We start from the raw sequence: 18,939 nt of genomic DNA on the forward strand, positions 1-18,939 counted from the left end.
ACCTCCAAGAGAGACCCTCTTCACACTTAGACCTGACCAAGGGATCTTGAATTCCCTTGTAAAACTAGCTTTTCCTCTCCATAGCAGCTGGCCTCTTCCTCCCGGTATCTTTCTAATCCGGCTGGGTGTTTTTTTTTTTTCTTTTTCTTTTTTTTTTCCCACACTGCCGTTGGATAAAAGATCCCGCCTTTGATTGAAATGGAATCTTCCACTATTGAGCAAGCCTTTGTTGAATGAGTCATCGGGGCGGCCGCTCATTGGCTGAGGCCGCTGGAGCCCAGGGGATTGCCTGGCACCGGCTGCAAGGCCCTGCTTCATTCACAGAAACGCTGGCTCGCTCGCTAGCCTTTTCATTCACACAAACAGCATTTCATTCACATTTTGCTGTTTTTGTCTGCATCTAATGAAGATCTCGCTTTGGGAATGATAGGGCTGTTTCGCTACAGATCTGGGGAGGACTCTGATAACCATCAAAATCATCTATGGGGTGTGCAATTGCTGTTGCTATGCAAGCTAGGGAAAGGGAACAAATGAGTGCCGTGTGGCTGTTCTGCTAGGGCTGCGGCACAGGAGGCGAGCTGTGGGGACGCGTTTCCTGTACCGGGGACGCCGCGGCTCCTCTGCGCTCTTGCGTCCTAGGGGTTGGCCTCACCCGCTCGCCCGCCATGAGTGGCGCTCATTAAATTCTGCTCCGTAGAGCAGGGTTCAAGACTCAGGACCTCACGTGCCCCACATGTTCGGTCATGGGCGTGAGAGGACTCAGGGTGACCTGAGAGTGTGCTAGAGCTGAATTTATTCGCTTGCTCAGAAGTTGCGGGGAAACTTTGATAGTGAGTGTTTCACTGTGGAGCAGGTGATCCTAATGCATGAGGAAGCCTGGCAGAGCCCACTGAGGTCAAGAGTCAGAGGGCTTCAGTCTCGGGCAGACCTCTGGGGACAGCGAAAGCCTTGCTCTCCTAACTGAGAGGAAGAAGGCCTGTGCATTTTACTTGCAAGCCCGAGCCTGACTCCTGAAAAGAAGGCATATTTTCCCCCCTGTGGATTTGATGTGCAATAAGAACAGCTGCATTTTTTTCCTTCCTGACTGCAGGATTGCAAGCAGCAACTGAAGGAACATTGAAATGTATTTGTAGCATTTCTTAGGCGTTTTTCCAGAGCTTAAACACATTCAGTAGGAATAAAGCTTCAAATGCGGCCCCTTTTTTGGAATGGATTTCTGGAGCCTGTTGCCACTCGTGAAAGAAGCACTCTTCTTCTTTTTTGGAAGTGGATATTCAACTTAACCCTGGCTGAGAAAGACTGCTATAAATGAGCAGGGAAGACCCCTTGATTGGCACTGTGCAGAAGTTCATATGCAGATTTTTTTTTTTTTGAGGAACTGCATTGCCACAAAGACACTTGTCATCGCTGCTCTGTTAATTTGAAAAGAGAAAGCAAAACCCAGGAAATTGGTATTTTACGTTCACCTGGGGGTGAATATCCTTTTTGTTTTTTTCTATTTAAAAATTCCTGCTGCCTTCCAAGTCAAGATTCATCAGGATTCGCTGAAGATCTGATTCTTAAAAAGCCTTCGTCACATTTTAACGCATCGCTGTTAGACACTTTTACAGGCTCACACAGATGGGCTGAGCAGGGACGAGCAAAACCTAACAGAATAATGGGTTTCAGAAAGTTCATTTGACGATTTGAAGGAACTGGATTGGATTTACCTTTGGCACAAATGCAGATTGCGGGGGATGGGAAGGTGAAAAATCAAAGGTTGGAAGGAAATATCTGGGAAGGTAGAAAAAGGAAATTTGAGAATTGATTGGCTCTAGTGTTCTGTCAGCGGGTGGATGTCGTTTTTTTCTTCTTTTTTTCCTTTTTTTTTTTTTTTTTCTGCTACAGGAAGTGATTTGCAGTGCTCACCGAGCCTTTGTTGAGAAGGGTCTCCTCTCAGAGTGAGTCATGCTTTTGCTGTGAGCAGCCCCAAGCAGCTGGGCGCTCCATCAGAGGCAACTATGACTTTTGCAAAGCAAACGTGCAACCCCAAGCAGCGGTCTCCCGGGCCGGGGCTGCGCGGCCGCTGCTGTGCTGGCTTTTAATGGTGAGAGGGCACCATCCTCTTGCTCTGCTCTCGCTCTCCAGAAGGCTGTCCCGGGGCCCCCACTCTCCGTCCCGCTCCGGGGACAGTGGCTCGCCTGCTATGCGCGGCAGCCCGCGCCGGGGCCGGCACCAGCAGCGCCCGGGCGGATGCAGCGAGCCCACGGAGGGGCATGCTTCCACGCACCAAGTACAACCGCTTCAGGAATGACTCGGTGACATCGGTCGATGACCTTCTCCACAGCCTGTCGGTGAGCGGCGGCGGAGGCAAGGTTTCGGCGGCGCGCGCGACCCCGGCGGCGGCTCCCTACTTGGTGTCCGGCGAGGCGCTGCGCAAGGCGCCCGACGATGGGCCCGGCAGCCTGGGCCACCTGCTCCACAAGGTGTCCCACCTGAAACTCTCCAGCTCGGGCCTCCGCGGCCTGTCGTCGGCCGCCCGGGAGCGGGCGGGCGCGCGGCTCTCTGGCAGCTGCAGCGCGCCCAGCCTGGCTGCCCCGGACGGCAGCGCGCCCTCGGCGCCCCGCGCCCCGGCCATGAGCGCCGCCAGGAAGGGCCGGCCCGGCGACGAGCCGTTGCCCAGGCCCCCTCGGGGAGGGCCGCACGCCAGCGACCAGGTGCTGGGGCCCGGAGTCACCTACGTGGTCAAGGTGGGTGCGGGCGCGGGCCGCCCTGGGGATTGGGGATTCTGGGGCCAGGGTGGAGGCCAGTTCGGGGCAGACGCCTTCATTCCCTGAAGCCCGGGGTGCGGGGCTCACCCGCGACTGTCACGTTAGAGGCAAGCAAATGCGCACTCCTTAGCAATCAGCTCGCTTGACAGCGGTGAGGAGGGAACTACAAATGCGCTTTCCCCGCATCCATTGGGAAAAGGTTTACCACTCGGGTGACCTGCTCCGTCCCGGTTTTCCCTAGGCTCCACTTTTTTGGCACGCCTTTGCCACCTGGCTTACCAGACGTCTGGCCAGTGTCATGGGCGCCCAACCCTGGGCAGCGGGGGTCCGGCCTGCCTACTATCTAGGAAACGCGCTGGGGAGACCTGGGCAGCCCCCGGGAGGAGAGATGCACGGAGTGGCGGCCCTACTCCTGCTGTGTCTTCCCCGGCGGGAGGGTGGGTATCTTGTTGCCCCCCACAGCAAGAATTCCCAGCTCCTTGCAGAGCAGGCCAAATGCTGTGCTGCTTTCTCTTCGACGGGCTTTACTTTCTCACCCAGGCCAGGTTTTCTTGGGGTTTGTCTTTCATTCCCTAAGGAAAGGTTCTGGTTTACAGCAGCGGAATGAGAATTCTGGGACTATTTTTCCGGTGACTGTAGTCTTCCATTTAAATGTGCTAAAAGGGAACTAGGGCGCTGCGCTTGGAGCCACAGGCTGGAAAGGAGTTTTTTCCTCCAACACAAAGATGATAAAATCACGATGTAGTCAATAAAATTCCACCCTTATGCAAGCATGTTATGATATTTAAGGAAAAATGCTCAGCACAGTTCAAGTAATCTGCCACGCGGTTATTTCCTTCTGTCGGTTGGGCAGCTCAGAGCTTTAACAGCCTCCACAGCCGAGCAGACAGGGTTAAGGATGGAAGTTGCAGTATTTCAATCCTGCCACTCCAAGGCATGGCTTTGTATTGAGAAAGAAATGAGACACAAACTCTATTCCCACGGTGTCCTCAATAACACCGAGAAACCCCCAGGATGTCTGTTCGGTAAATATTGGCTGCAGACTCCAGTGTAAAAATTAAATAGAACACATCCTCAGGTAAAATGCAGTATCTGGTAATTTCGGAACCAAAATATTAACAGAAATACTTAACTTTGTGGATTGCCTTTAACTATATAAAAAGTACTTACAGATGAATGTGGCCATTGTTGTTAAAAGAGGGCTTCTTCACCTTCTCAGTCTGCTTTTTAATTTAACCTTCATTTTAGCTTCTAAGTATGGATTATTATATTTTACCAAAGGGGTATAGATGAGCATAATATATGCATATTTGGTTGAGTTTATTTTAAGAGGTACTGAATATTCTTCTTGTTTTGCTTATTTAAATTATATAACCAGGGGCCAAAACAAAAAGAAAAAAACAAACCAAACCAAAAATCCCTGACAGCTTTGAGGTTGTGTTTACTTCTGGGGTGTTAGCATAATTGCTGTTTTAAAAAGCCTGCATTTCAAATAGACAAATAGACCTTAGCAAAGCTTTTTCTACCTGTCGTATTAAACAGAGTAGTTTTCAAATTGAGGGAGAATTCTCAAACTTATGACTTTAAATTTTTGTGTTAATCACTTTGCTTAGAACTTTGCTTTTGCTTTTTAAAGAAGGAAGGCCAGCATCCAGTTTGAAAGGTCAAATGTGGCAAAATAATGATGAATGTACGAAAATAAGACGGCTCTGCGTCGACAATCTGTTGCTGTAAGGTTTGTGACTTACTGGCAGCATCAGCAGTAGTATTCATAGTCAAAGGGCTGGATCTGCACAGAGCTTGTCTGTGTCTTTGGGTTACTTTGTGTTGCCTCAAATTTAAGGGGTTGCAGTGATGGGTTGAGGGGTGCATGGCATGACTAATTAGGGCTCTGTACCATCCATGTTTTGGTTCCTTGTTCATTAGCAGCCATGAATGGTGCTGTGATGTGAACATAAACGCAGGCATTGTCCTCTGCTGTCCTGGAGAAGTTTGAAATCACGCAGAAAGAAAACCAGATGCTAAAGTGTGTGTGCATGTTTGATTCAAATTATCACATGGCCCTCTGTTGGCGCACATGTGCAAATTCCCGCATTGCCCATGTTGAGTTTAAAACCTCGAACTTATTTTATTGAAAAATTATTAAACTGAAAACAATCTTAATTTGGCATTATTTAGAATTTTTGAATAGTTCTACCGGTATCCTTACTTTAAAAGATTTCTGGTAGATAGAAATGGGCCGTCTTTATCATATGACTAGATACCAATAGTAAAATCTAAAGGTTTAGGGTTTGGGAAAGGATGCATTATTCTCTTTGATGTAATTTTTTTCTAAATTAAAAATAAAGCCCCCAAATGTTTTCCAGTTTCCTGGAAAATTTATATACTGTATTATAGATTTTCCCCTCTCAAAGAAATACCTACTTACAGGTGATATTAGGATATTGCACATATGACTTATAATTCAAAAATATTTCAACTTAATCTGAGAACAGGGACTGTAAAATACAGAAGTCTGGTGAATTTTGATCATCTAGGAAACATTAAACTATTTGAGCAACAGCTTAGAATGTGAATTAATGAAGGACTTAAAATTTAAACATGGAGGAAGTTCCTGAGCAACAGTAGAATTCAAAGCTCAAAGCATGTCTAATTGGTCCATCATTGAGTTTGCTGCTAAATAACCGAATGGGGCTATGCACACAGAAAGGCTGCAGCTTACTCTGCCTGGAGGTTTATATTCTTTTCAGCTGGGCCTCATTGGCAGCACCTTTTTTACTCCCCTAAGTATCTTGACATTTCCTTTTTTCTTTTGGTGACGTAAAAGAAAGAACAAGAAACTATGCTCTTGATAGAAAAGAAAAATCCAACAGCAAAGAACAATGACTATTTTCATTAAATTTCCATTTTAAAAGTATTTGATATTTGGACCTAAAAGAAATACAAATGAGTATTGATTACGGTGCTGCCCACCTTTAAATTATCTTATCCTAAAGTCAAAGCTGGGTAGGACCCCAGTCACTCAAGGAGGCTGCTGGTCTTTAGCAGGTTCAAAAGGCAATATCCTGGTCCTCCACCTTCTCTGTCTCAGATCCACAGTGGGGAAACTGTAGGAAGGAATATGAACAGTGCAGGGGACAGGAGGCAGGGGTTCAGTTTTTAAAGAGCCAGTGGGCCATCTGAAGACAAGCACAGCCTTGACATTCAGCTCTGAAACAGCAGGAAGCAATGCTGTGTGGGCTGCACCGGGTTTGCCTTTGGCCCCAGCGTGGTCCCCAAAAGACGGGCTCCTTAGAGCACATCACAGCACAGACTTCAAAAGGATAAGAAGTGACCATATTTAGAAATGACCCAAGTGCCAAGGGCAAGAATCAGGAGGCCCAATGTAAAAGCAATGGTTTTAGGTGCCCACTGCTCAGAGCTATTCCAACAGTGTCAGCATTCAGTGAGCCAGCAGATTACGCCATTCATAAACACCTGTGAAGGCTCCAGCGAAGTTATATAGGTTTCAGCTTGTGGAGTGTTGTACGTTTACTGACAGTGAAAATGGCGAGCTATTTATAGGAGATTTAACGATCAGAAAAGTACTGCATTATTTCCTGATACACTGGACCCTTCCTGATATGCTTCCCTTTTGGAACAAAGCTCTGTTTTCACAAGGACTCTTTAAAAATTATTTTATTTCTCCCGTTTGTGCATCTGATGATATTTGGGGTGGTATAAATCATTTGCTTTATTTGTAAATGCTCTACTGCCTTTTATTGGTGGTCTTCATAAATTACATTTACTCAAAAATTTATTCTTAATTTTTTTTCACTTGACAAAGTGTATAAAAATATCTTAAATTTTCATTTTCTCAGAGCTGTATTCTTTTGGTAACTGTGAGCAAAGATCATACAAAAGTTATTTTAACTATATTAAAATAACTATATCAATTCTACTATAATATTGTAGAATTTCATTTTACCTTTAGACTGAAAAATTGATTTTGATGTGGAGTTGAACTTTAAAAGTTGATTTTTTTTCTCAAAATTGTTTCAAAACCTTATGAATGGATGGCTTACATGTAAATATCTAAATGGTTTGAAAAATAGTTTAAGAATTTCTTTTGACATTAATAGATAAAGTTATTAATTTGATCTGGATAGTGAGCTGTCTCTTTTTATGTGACACAAGCATAGATGTGTTAAAGGCACACACACACCACACACATACACACAAACCACACACACGCCTCACATATACACACACATATGCACATACACACCATGCACCCACACACGACCATACAGACACTGCACACACACACAACACACACACCCCACAGCCCACAGGTAGATGACTTGTGATGACTTTGGATGGGGGCTGTTTTCTTTCTTGTTAGAAAATAGGAAATGTCATATTTCTAGAAATACTCAATTATCTCAGTCATTTCTTTTATATTCATGTTTAAGAAAAAGATAAGCTACGACAAAACTTCCGTCCTATAAAGAACAGATGGCTGCTCCTCTGCGTCCGCACGGTGTCTTACCTTTGAGTATATGTCGTAGTTTTGAGGAACAGAAAGCCTGGGCAGCAAACACGTGAACCCACTTGCAAGACTGGCTTTCCAGCCAACAGGCTGGCCCTGCAGGATGTGCCGGTGCTGCTGGCCTGCAGTGCCTGGCTTAGGGTAGGGGACATTAGAGCAGACACCTGGCCTGGTGAAGGTCCTGGACTGGTGAAAGGCAGGACACCTGGGCTGCAGCTCCACCACCGCCTTAGTGTGGGGCTAGAGCAGTCAGCTTACCTCTCTGGACCTGGCTGTCCCTGGCTGCAGCAAGTTGAAGGCCGGGTTGTGCTGGGGTTGGTCTCTATGGGTTGAGGGCCTGGCCAAGGCAGAAATGGTGGCATCTGTATCGTTTTTTGCACCAGCATCTAATGTAATTGGAAGAGATGGGCCCAGGGAAGCATACTGCAGTATCAGGAGTGTGCTCACCTGGTGGACACCTGCTGGATCACTGGGGCCAGGGCCAGACCCTGCAGTACAAGGACCCAAGTCCATGGTGGGGCTCAGAGGAAAGCAACAAGGAGGAGCCATCATGTTGAATGAAAATACCCAAGGGCAATAGAGTTAGTGAATTATTTAATTCATAAATAAAATGGTTTCAGATGCAATGGAAAGAAATGACCAGTTATGTGTGTTTCCTGGGTAAAGGACAAGAAAACAATTTGGCAATTTATCATAAGAGTTCTACAATATGTGCTGGAAAAATAGTATCTTTAAGGTGGAAGGCAGTGAGCATAGGAACAGCCTACTGAGTGGGTGGATGTTGACCATCGTGTGTGTATGTGTGTGTGTCTGTGTGTGTGTGTGTCTGTGTCTTTGTGTGTGTGTGTGTCTGTGTCTGTGTGTGTGTGATGGGGTGTGGGGATGTGCAGCTGCACAATATGCCTTATAAGTTGGTTTTGGTCTTATAAGTTCATGATTACTCATTTTCTGTTGAGTTAAAAAACAAAACAAAACATTTTGACCCCACTGTGATTTTGCCTCTCGCCTCCCAACCAAAACAACAACAGTGTGACAAGGATCCACTGAGGGTCCACTGGGAGTCATTAGTCCATGTCTCCCAGTGCTAGAATTGGTGAATTTTCCTTGAGTGGCCACTTCAGAGTTGCAGAGCAGTCTTGGTTATAAATAAGCAGAGTGGCACCAGTTATACTGGGGTGAGAGGGATTAGGCATCCCTGTTTGGACCACTTGACCCCCAGTGAGATACCAGTGGCCAAAGGCCATGTTTCCATGGTTACAGGCCATGCTGGTCTTCTTTGTCTTTGTAAGGAGAGTTGGTGAGAAGGTGCCGGATATACCTCCACCCTCCTGTACCACCTGACATGACTGGAAGAGGCACTGCTCTTCTTGGCTGGCGAGCATCTTCTCAGCTCTGGATGGCACCTCTGGCTGGGGTCTCTTTTTGAGGCAGGTGGCAGCAGTTTAGTTAGATCCATGGATTCTATGATCTATGGATTCTGGGTTCAGAAATGCCTTGCTTTGCACCTCAGCTGGTCTGGCAAATACCACTGCCATCAAGTGAAGATTTGGGTTTCTAGCCATGAGCCCAGGTGCCTGTGAGGATCTGCAGTGAAGCCTGGATGCTGGAAGAAGCTGCAGAAAAGGGAAGTCGAGGAGACAGCTCGAGCAGGTGCCTTATCCCGTCCATTGGAGCTTCCAGGTGCCTGATTCTCCAGCAGCTGTCTGGATATCTGAAGCTCCTCAAAACCAAGAAAAAAAATGTTCAAAGAGCTCATTGTTATAATGCTGCTTACTTCAGACTTGAAGCCATCCTTGGATATCATCTGAAATGCATGGTTTCCCCAAAGTGGAGAACCCCTCAAAAGAGGCTTTGCTCACTTTCGTCTATTGAATAGGCAGAAAAAGAAGCAAAGAGCCCATCAAATTTCAAGAATTTAAACTCGTATGAACCCTTCAAATTCTGGAACTTGGCCTTCACCCAGCCTCACATCAGAAGTGCTCTCTACTCTGAGGTCATTCTGACAAACTTCATTTTCTCAAATTCCATTAAATATAATTGCTTGGCAATCTACTGACAATAGTGCTTTTTGCTTTGCAAACATTAAAAATTTCCACTGCCACCTGCCCAAATAGAAACTTTCTGTTTTTTTTTTAAAAAAAAAATCAAAATATGGTTCTAGCTCTGTTGACAAGGAATTTACCCCTAAGGTGGTATTTAGCTGAGGTACTGTATACTCTGGGCCTCTTACAGTTTACCAAAGCAGGAGTCACAGAAGGCTTTTATTTCTTAAGATAAAATGATGAAAACCTAGTTGTTTTGAATGTTCTTTGCCTGGAAGACACAGCCCTTCACAATGACTTATTGTCCCTCCGGAAGATGGACAAAATGTAAGTGAATTATGAGGGGTTTGTGTACAATCATCCCTTGAGATCTGAGGGGGATTGGTTCCAGGAACCCCATGGATACCAAAATTCGAGCATGTTCAAGTCCCTGATATAAACTGGTGCAGTATTTGCAAATAACTTATGCACATCTTCCATATACCGTATACTATAAATGTAATATCTCTAGATTACTAATATCTATTATAATGTAAATGCTACACAAATATTTGTTATACTGCATTGTTCGATTTGTGTTATTTTTTATTTTTGTATTGTTATTTTTATCATGTATTTAAAAAATATTTTCATGAATTTGGAGGGCCAACTGTATTCCATTATTCCCTAGCATATGCATTTGTTTATTTCTGAGATGGAGTCTCACTCTGTCGCCCAGACTGGAATCCAGTGGCATGATCATGGCTCACTGTAGCCTCGACCTCCCAGGCTCAAGCAATCCTCCCACCTTAGCCTCCCGAATAGCTGGAACACAGGCACACACCACCATGCTTGGCTAATTGTTTTACTTTTTGTAGAGATGGGGCTTCTCTATGCTGCCCAGACTGGTCTTGAACTCCTGGCCTCAAGTGATCTGTCTGCCTCAGCCTCCCAAAGTCCTGGGATTACAGGCATGAGCCACTGTGCCAGGCCTGCATATGCATCTTTCTAGGATTAAAGTGAATAGTGCAGGTGTCTCTTCTGGCCGTGGTGGGCCCTCCCTGCTGATTTTGACTGCATGAGCTATGCTTCAGGCTGGCAAAAATACAGGTTGGCCCATGCCAGGCACATGGTTTAGTTCCTGGATGTGCCCCTGTCCTGTACCATGTCGAATCCCAAACAGGACCCCCCTCACCACCCAGGGTTTAGCGCATCCCTCCTTGCTGCCTCTCCCTCTTGAGTCTTGGTTTGGATGCCTCGGATCTTCCCAAGGAAAAGGCCTCCACAACCCACTTAGCAGGAAAGGCCCCTAAAAACTGGCAGCAGGAGAAAGAGAGCCTTGAGCCCATTTGTCCTGCCCATCCCTGACCTGGCAGGAGGGGTGAGGGAGCCTAACCCACCTCACACTGATCTCCACCTCCTCTGCTTGCAGCCCTGCCTGTCTTGCAAGGTCGCCTGCCAACCTTGTAACATGCCTTGTAAACCACCCTTTTATGAAATTTAAACATCTATTATGAGGATTTTAAAACATACATCATCATAGGAAACATATAAACACAACAAAATAGAGAGAATGGTAAAATGAGGCCCCAGGGACACATGGCTTGCCACCCAACTTCAACAGCCATCAGCTCAGTGCCATCTGCACCCCACCCCCGCCTTGCACTATTTAGGAGCGGTTTCCAGACTTCCAGGTTTTGCCTGTTGCTCCTCTGTGGACTTGTGTGGGCCTGTCTTTGCCCTGGTGTGGGTCAAGCAGTGGCCTGGATGTCCAAATTCCTTCTAGACTTGAAGGCACTCCTCACGCAGTGGGAATGAGGGCCTCAGGTTGGCACGTGGTGACTGTCCTTCAGGAATGAACTTACAAATGTGTCAGTGGAGCTCTAGAATTGTGCAGGTCTGGGTGGTGCCTCCGCCTCAGTGCTTGGAGAGCACACCATGTTCTTGACTAATAAGTTGCAGCCTTGGGCTTAACAGTGATACCAAATATGGCCAAGTGGTTCAGGGTCCCGTATGTGCTCAGACGTCCTGGATTTGACTCTGTGGTCCCTGAGAAGCACTGTGAGCTGTGAGGAGGGGCAGGCCTCCTAGCCCTCAGGTGGGGAGGTGGGAGTCACACCTCCCAACCTCCTCTGCTCAGTGTCCGGCAGGGCCTCTTCCAGCATCAGAGGAGCCTTCTGGAAATGGGTAGAAGTTCTCCCAAGTTGTTTTTAATAGTATTAGTCAGGGTTCTTCATAGAAACAGAACCAAGAGTTTCTTATAATAAAAGAGATTTATTATAAGGAATTGGCTTGCATAATTTTGGAGGCAGGCAAGTCCCAAGATCTGCAGGGTGGGCCAGACCCAGGAAAGCTTATGGTGTCAGTTCCAGTTCTGATGCTGTCCTGCTTGAGACCCAGGAAAAGCCAATGTTTCGGTTTGATCTGAAGGCGGGAAAAAATAGTGTCCCAGCTTGAAGACAGCCCAACAAGAGGAATTCTCTCTTATCCAGGGGACGGGTCAGGCTTTTTGTTTTATTCAGGCCCTCAACTGATTAGACAAGGGCCACACAAATTGGGGAAGGCCATCTGTTTATTCAGTTTACTACTGATTCAAATGTTAATTTTATCAAAAAGGAAAAATCTCTCACAGACACACCAGAATAATGTTTAACCAAATATCTGGGCATCTCATGGCTCAGTCAAGTGGACATATACAGTTCACCCCCGAAATATACATAAACTCTAGAAGTATTTTCTAGAGTGGCCACTAGCTGAACTGAACCACTTGTAGGGATTTCTATTTCCTAAAAATATGGAAATATGGTATAAGGAATGATCAAATAAACTTGCCTGAAAGAGTCTCAGATTTTATTATTATTCCTGTGGGCATCAAACAGAGAAACTTTTTTTTTTTTTTTGAGACGGAGTTTTGCTCTTGTTGCCCAGGCTGGAGTACAATGGTGCAATCTCGGCTCACAGCAACCTCCGCCTCCCAGGTTCAAGCAATTCTCCTGCCTCAGCCTCCTGAATAGCTGGGATTACAGGCATGTGTCACCACACTCAGCTAATTTTGTATTTTTAGTAGAGACAGATTTTCTCCATGTTGGTCTGGCTGGTCTCGAACTCCCGACCTCAGGTGATCTACCTGCCTCAGCCTCCCAAAGTGCTGGGATTACAGGCGTGAGCCACTGTGCCCGACCCAAATAGAGAAACATTTAAAAATTCCTCAAACCTTTGTTTAGGGTTTACTATAGATGGATGCTAGAGTAGGGGTCTGAGCTATAAGATGGATAAACTCTGACTCTGCCCACAAGGAGAGCTGTAGGTAGGTCTTTATGGGGCTAAGTGGCAAGGGCCCATGGCTGTGGTTCGCAAGCTGGCTCAGGGTGTGGGGGCCCGGGTGGCCACCTGCCCCTGGAATCACACCTGATATGGTCCCTTGAGGTGGGGGCAAGCCCAGCAGCAGGACATGTAGCCACCTTACATTGATGCTTTTGAGTCACAGCCAGAGGCAGAGGCACCCAGGAGGGGAAACACGCTTCTGTATCAAGGTGTTTCACCAGTAAAATGGAAAAGCCATGGGGTTTTTCCCCCTAATTTGCAAACAATAATAACATAATAATAATTTATAGATGTTATGTTCTCAATTTAAGATTTGCTGTCATGGAAGTTCTAAAAAGTATACTGGTGCATGTTTCTATTTGGGTTTGACCAAATTAAAGAACAAATAGCAAATAAGTACTCTCAGAAAATGGAACTAGGCAGAGTGGTACCTCTTTTGGGAAGTTGGGCTGAGAACAGAAGGTCACGGTCAGGTGGGTGAGCTGGGAGGGCCTAGGGCCTGGCAGGTGCCCCTGAGTCCCTCCTGCTTCCCACATGCTGAGAAGCCTCCTTTCATCCTCTGACTTTCCACGTCCATATGACTGATGGGATCATGGTACCCCTTGCTTGGTCAGCCCACCTCTCCCCTTCCTTGGGCTGAGTTCTCCAGGGTCTCCTCTGGTCTCTGGGATAGAGAAACTGCTTTTTAAATGATTGTTATTTGTAAGAAGGTGATGGCTGCACTATCTAGAGAACTGAGCTGTGACTTTTTTCACTGGCAGTAGCAACTCCTGTAATAGATGAGAACCTCATTTGCAGAATGGCTTATTAACTCAGGTGAGAGGAGAAAATAAGACTCACAAATAACAGCCAGAGGGGAGAATTCTGATGTCTGGGTGTTGACCACAACCCCTGTCTTACCTCATTGCCCTCCCTCCCTCCCTCCTGCTGGACCCCCAGGGCAGGGGTATGCTGGCCAACACTTAACATCTGGCTCTCAGGACAAAAAGTCATGATTTGAAGTTTTGCCAGCTTTTGTGCTGTGAAGAGCCACTGCCCTGCTGCCACTGGGAGACGGGAAGAGGAGTGCAGTAGCTCAGCTGGTAGAGTCTACACCACACAGTACAGTGGATTCAACCTCAAGGTGCAGACAACAGCAAAGTGTAATACAATCATTAGGAGGTGCTGCGTTTTTAGTACTTACTACCTTCGCTTGTCTTATAATTACAGGGAAAGGGACACACTCCTGAGGTCTGTTCCCTGCTAAATCAGCCTTCCCTGCATCCTGCCTCCACTTGAAGCCCTCTCTCTTCCCTTGTGCATCCTTTCCTTCCCATTCACTTCCTCTCTTCTTATTCACATCAACATGCAGTGATCGGCTTCTCCCGGTCCATGGATAGTGATCTGGAAAAGGTTCATCAGTGCCCCCTCGTATGAAATCTAAACCCCTTTTTGATTCTTTTGCAGCCTGACCTCCCTCCCCGCAGACCCCGATGCTGCTGGCTCACAGCCTCTCCATGGAGGACTCCCAGTCTCGGCCTTGAAGTGTTTTCTCCTTTGGTTCTTGTGCAGTCCTCTTGTCTTCCCATTTTTGTTTCTGGATTTTTTCCAGTCTTGCCCTCCCCATCCACCCATTCACTAGTCTATTCCTTCATCAATTTTTAGATCAATTGTTTCATTCAACGGATATCTATTGAACCCCTATTCTGTGCTAGGCCTGTGCTAGGATTGGGGATAGAGTGGTGAATTTTTTGCTTCCTGCTCCTTCAGTGCCAGTTGGGGAGACGGAGGAGAGAAAATACCAGGGGCCACACTAGTTGTGGTGACGTGGAAATCAAGGATGGCTTCTCCCAGGAGATGATACTGAAATGGAGCCCAAATAATGGGTGGGATTATCTGGCAGGTGGGTGGGACATGTGTGTGTAGGTGTCAGTGTATGAGTGTGTGGGCCCATCTCCAGGAGGCGACAGAAGCAGAGTGCGCCTGCGTGGCTGGAGTGTGTGGAACCAGACGGGGTGTGGGGTCAGACCTACAGCTCACTGGACTTTGGCAAGTGTGGTGGGAAGCCACTGGCAATTTTCCAAAAGATTATTCTATCTTCTGTGTGGAGAAACCATCGGAAAAGTAAGAATGAAAGTAGAGGCAATTAGAAGACAATTAGGAGTGATGATGGAAGCTGAGACAAGCGTCACGGGCTCAAGGCTACTGAAACATCTACCCAGGTCTGTGTCGCTAATTGGTGTTGCAACCTACCAATCTACCATTTTGGAGGCCTCTTAAGTGTAGCATGTCTCAAAATAAATTCACAATTTTTCCCTCTGGCATCTGTTTCTTGTTCATGTGTCACTGCACTGTTCATCCTCTCCCCAAATCTGAGACCCCCCAAGTCATCCCTGAACACTTCCTTTTTCTGAGCCTCTTACATCTGTTCAGTCACCAACCTCTCATTTACACCTCTAAAGGGTTTCAAGTTTTTCTTCTTTTCCCTTCCTTTTATTCTGATTCATGCCCTCACCATTTTTTTTTTTTTTTTTTTTTTTTTTTGCCTTGATGATTGCAATAAACTACTGATCTTGCCAGAAAATTGCTTTGGGAAAGACTTTTCTTATTAAATTAGAGAAAAAAATGATACAGCCTTTCTGAAATGTTTCAAACAATACATAAATGTTTGAGGTGAAAAGTGAAAGTTTCCTCTCAGCTCTCTTCCTGACACTTACTAATTTTATTCTTCTCAGAGATAATCCCCAACAATGATCTGCTACTTATGTTTCCAGGGTGTGTGAAAACACACACACACACACACACACACACACGTCTTTCTCTTTTCTTTCTTTCATCTTTTCTTCTTTTCTTTTACACAACACAAAACATTCTACATATATTGATCTGTGACTTGCTCTTCTAACTTTATATGCTTTGGAGATCTTTCAATATTAGTACCTATAATTCTGTCTCTTTTTTTGGCATTCACTTGGCAATCAAATTATAGGTGAACTAAAATTTTTTCCAACAGTTCCCTATTGTTAGGTAGTTTCTAATTGTTAAATAGTGATTATTCTTCTATATTCATCTTTCTACTTGGAGAGATATTTTTCACTGTGTGTATACTAAGTTTATTCCTTTCCTTCTCTTATTGCCTTGGCTGGGGTTTTGAGTACAGTTATCAATTCTATTGGTGAAGGCTACTTTCTTGCTCCTGGCTACAAAGTGAGCTCTTCTGTGTTCAAATACCAACAACATTTACTATTATATACATTTTTACAAGTTAAGAAAATTTTCCTATGATCCTAGTTTTTTAGAAATCTGAAATGGTTGCTGAATTATATCAGGTTTTTTTCAGCATCTAGTAAGATAAATATGCATTTTTCACCTTTTTCTGTAAATGTGGTGAATTATTTATCTTTCTAAAATACATGCCTGTCATCTTATCTGCCCAATTAAAAGCTCTCTCCTGCTTGCTTGCCTTGCTTACAGAATTCAATCCAAATTCCTTATTATGAGTGTAAAAACTTTCAGTTTGGCTTCATCTTACTTCTGGAGCCTCATCTCCTGTGCCCCTACCCCCCGATACTCCAACCATATGGAGAAACTTGTTTTCTCCCAAACCAGTTGCACTTTTGGGCTTAGCTCAAACTCTTCCCCTCTGGGCCCTTCTCTCCTTCTCATCTTGGCCTAAAATAATGCTCTTTGGCCTTCAAGACTCAGCTCACATAAGCAAACAGTTCTGTCCTGCCTGTCCCATTCAGGCAGCTGGTGCCCTCTGTTCAGGGTCTCCAGAGCTCTGTAGCCTTCAAGTCAATCCATACGAAGTGAGACTCTTATCAGATGACCAATGCTGGAGCCCCTGAGAATCCAAGATGAATTGGATGAATGGTCCCCACTCTCAGGGAAACCATAATCTAGGTGGACTTACATGTGTGTGGCATCAGACCATGAATTTTGATATGTGATGTGTTATGAACTGAGTGTCTGTGTCCTCCCAGAATTCATCTGTTGAAATCCTAACCCCTAATTCGATGGTGTTAGGAGGTGAGGCCTTTGGGAGGTGATTAGGTCATAAGGGTGGAGCTCTCATGAATGGGATTAGTGCCCTTATAAAAAAGGTCCCAGAGAGCTTGCTTGACCTCTTTCTACCATGTAAGAATGCAGCAAGAAGACAGTCTTCTGCAACCAGTGAGTGAGCCCTCACCAGACACTGAATCTGACAATACTTTGATCTAGGATGTCCAGACTCCAGAATGAAAAATAAATGTTTGTAGTTTAAGCCACCCAGTCTGTGGTATATTTGTTATGGCAGCCTGAGCTGACAAGGACATGATGTAAGGCCATGGACTGTGGGACAGGTGTTCAGCGATGTATTAGCCCATTCTTGCATTCCTGTGAAGAAATACTCAAGACTGGGTAATTTATAAACAAAAGAGGTTTAACTGGCTCTGCAGGCTGTACAGAAAGCATGATGTTGACATCTGCTAAGCTTCTGGGGAGACTTCACAGCAGAATGTGAAGCACGGAGAAGGCACATGGCAGAAGCGAGAGTAAGAGAGAGAGAAGGAAGGCGCCTACACTTTTAAATGACCAGATTTCACGAGAATTCACTTACTATCGCGAGAACAGCACGGTGGGGATGCATGAAGCGGGTGGTGCTAAACCATTCATGAGAAACCTGCTCCCATGATCCTATGGGGTCCCAGGAGGCCCCACCTCCAACATGGGGATTATATTTCAACATGAGATTTGGGTGGGGACCGGATCCAAACTCTGTTAGCCAGCCTCTCCCAAGGCTTCCCTAGAGCAGGAGCCTGTGTTGAATACTTAATATGCGACGGACAACAGAGGAATGGGAGCGGCTGCAGGGCACTGGGGGATGTGCCTGATCAACAGCGACTGGTCCAGAAGGCGACCTGGAGCCTATTTGTGTACTGCTGGGGATTAAGAACATAATTCCATGGAGGCACATTTTGAACTCTGTTCTATTAGTAAATTCCTTGGTAATTGTTCCTTCCATGAACTATGGGTGCCACAGCCCACCCAAAATCTTTAAAGGCTGTTTGGTAGTTGGAAAGCATTGTTAGCAGACCCTTGAATTCTGTGTTCTCCTGTCCTTTCTCTTGACAGCTAATTACAGAAAGGTTTCTGTGAGAGACTCAACTTTAATGACAGCCATGAGAGATCACTATTAAGTTAAAACATTGTATAGCCAAATTTTACCAGCACATTTCCAAACAGAAAGCTAAACTCCTTAACACTTTCACTTGCCCCCACCTGTAATTAAAGTTACATGGATTTATGAAAAAGAAAGGGGGAAATGAATGGATCAACAAGTATTTTTTGAAAGCTCAATTACACGTCTTGTTCTGTGGAAGGTATTGTAGGTTGTTAAAGAGGTGCAGGGTGATTGCCTAAAAGGAACTTTTAATTCAGTTGAACGGGAAAAAAAAATCTATGTTCTAAAAAGGTGTTAATTATGTGATAAGAGATCAGTGGTGGGCTGGGGTTATCAGAAAATGCCTCGCCAAGGAGGTGGGATTTATTCTGGGTCTGGAAGGACTATCCAGATCTGGGTAGGTGGAGGAGTGGAGGGTGTTCACAGCAGGAAAATCAGAGTGAGAAGCTCTTTGGAGGTGGGAGGGTGCACAGTGTTTGCCAAGGGGATGGGGAAGATGTGCCACTGAAGGATGCCTGTAGTCAGGGACACCTGACACTACATATCAGCTGTCATTTGTCTGTAACATGGGCTGTAGCCCCTTAGAGTTGGAATGCACTCAATCAGGATTAAAATCCTTGGGAAGCAGGGTCTGTGTGAAGTCCTCCCATGGCCGGGATTTCCCTATTAAATGAAGTGACCAGTGTGTTGCTGGCCATTGAGTCTTGCACTCCACCTCTGTGATGGTTAATACTGAGTGTTAACTTAATTGGATTGAAAGATGCAAAGTATTGATCCTGGGTGTGTCTGCAAGGGTGTTGCCCAAGGAGATGAACATTTGAGTCAGTGGGCTGGGAAAGGCAGACCTTAATCTGGGTGGGCACCATCTAATCAGCTGCCAGCATGGCTAGAATATAAAGCAGGCAGAAAAACGTGAAAAGGCTAGACTGGCTTGGCCTCCAAGCCTACATCTTTCTCCCATGCTGGATGTTTCCTGCCCACGAACATCCAACTCCAAGTTCTTCAGTTTTGGCACTTGGACTGGCTCTCCTTGCTCCTCAGCTTGCAGGCGGCCTATTGTGGGACCTTGTGATCATGCGAGTTAATACTTAATAAACTCCCCTTTATATATATGTATCTATTCCATTAGTTCTGTCCCTCTAGAGAACACTGACTAATACAACCTCCCTC

The 18,939-nt window shown here is 45.6% G+C and overlaps 1 protein-coding gene across 3 annotated transcripts in view; it reads left to right on the forward strand.

Moving 5' to 3' along the window:
• The first annotated feature begins 294 nt into the window (after window positions 1-294).
• The window catches only part of SHC3 (SHC adaptor protein 3), a 171,776-nt gene continuing 153,131 nt past the window's right edge, over window positions 295-18,939 (forward strand). For 2 of the 3 annotated variants that reach the window (XM_054520189.2, XM_054520190.2), the window contains exon 1: window positions 295-2,729. In XM_054520189.2, coding sequence (XP_054376164.1) covers window positions 2,256-2,729 — 474 coding nt within the window. In that variant the 5' untranslated portion in view covers window positions 295-2,255. The remainder of the gene's footprint in view (window positions 2,730-18,939) is intronic. The other variant, XM_009244608.4, reaches the window with a different exon arrangement.

Source organism: Pongo abelii, chromosome 13, assembly GCF_028885655.2.
Source record: "Pongo abelii isolate AG06213 chromosome 13, NHGRI_mPonAbe1-v2.0_pri, whole genome shotgun sequence".
Taxonomy (NCBI): Eukaryota; Metazoa; Chordata; class Mammalia; order Primates; family Hominidae; genus Pongo; species Pongo abelii.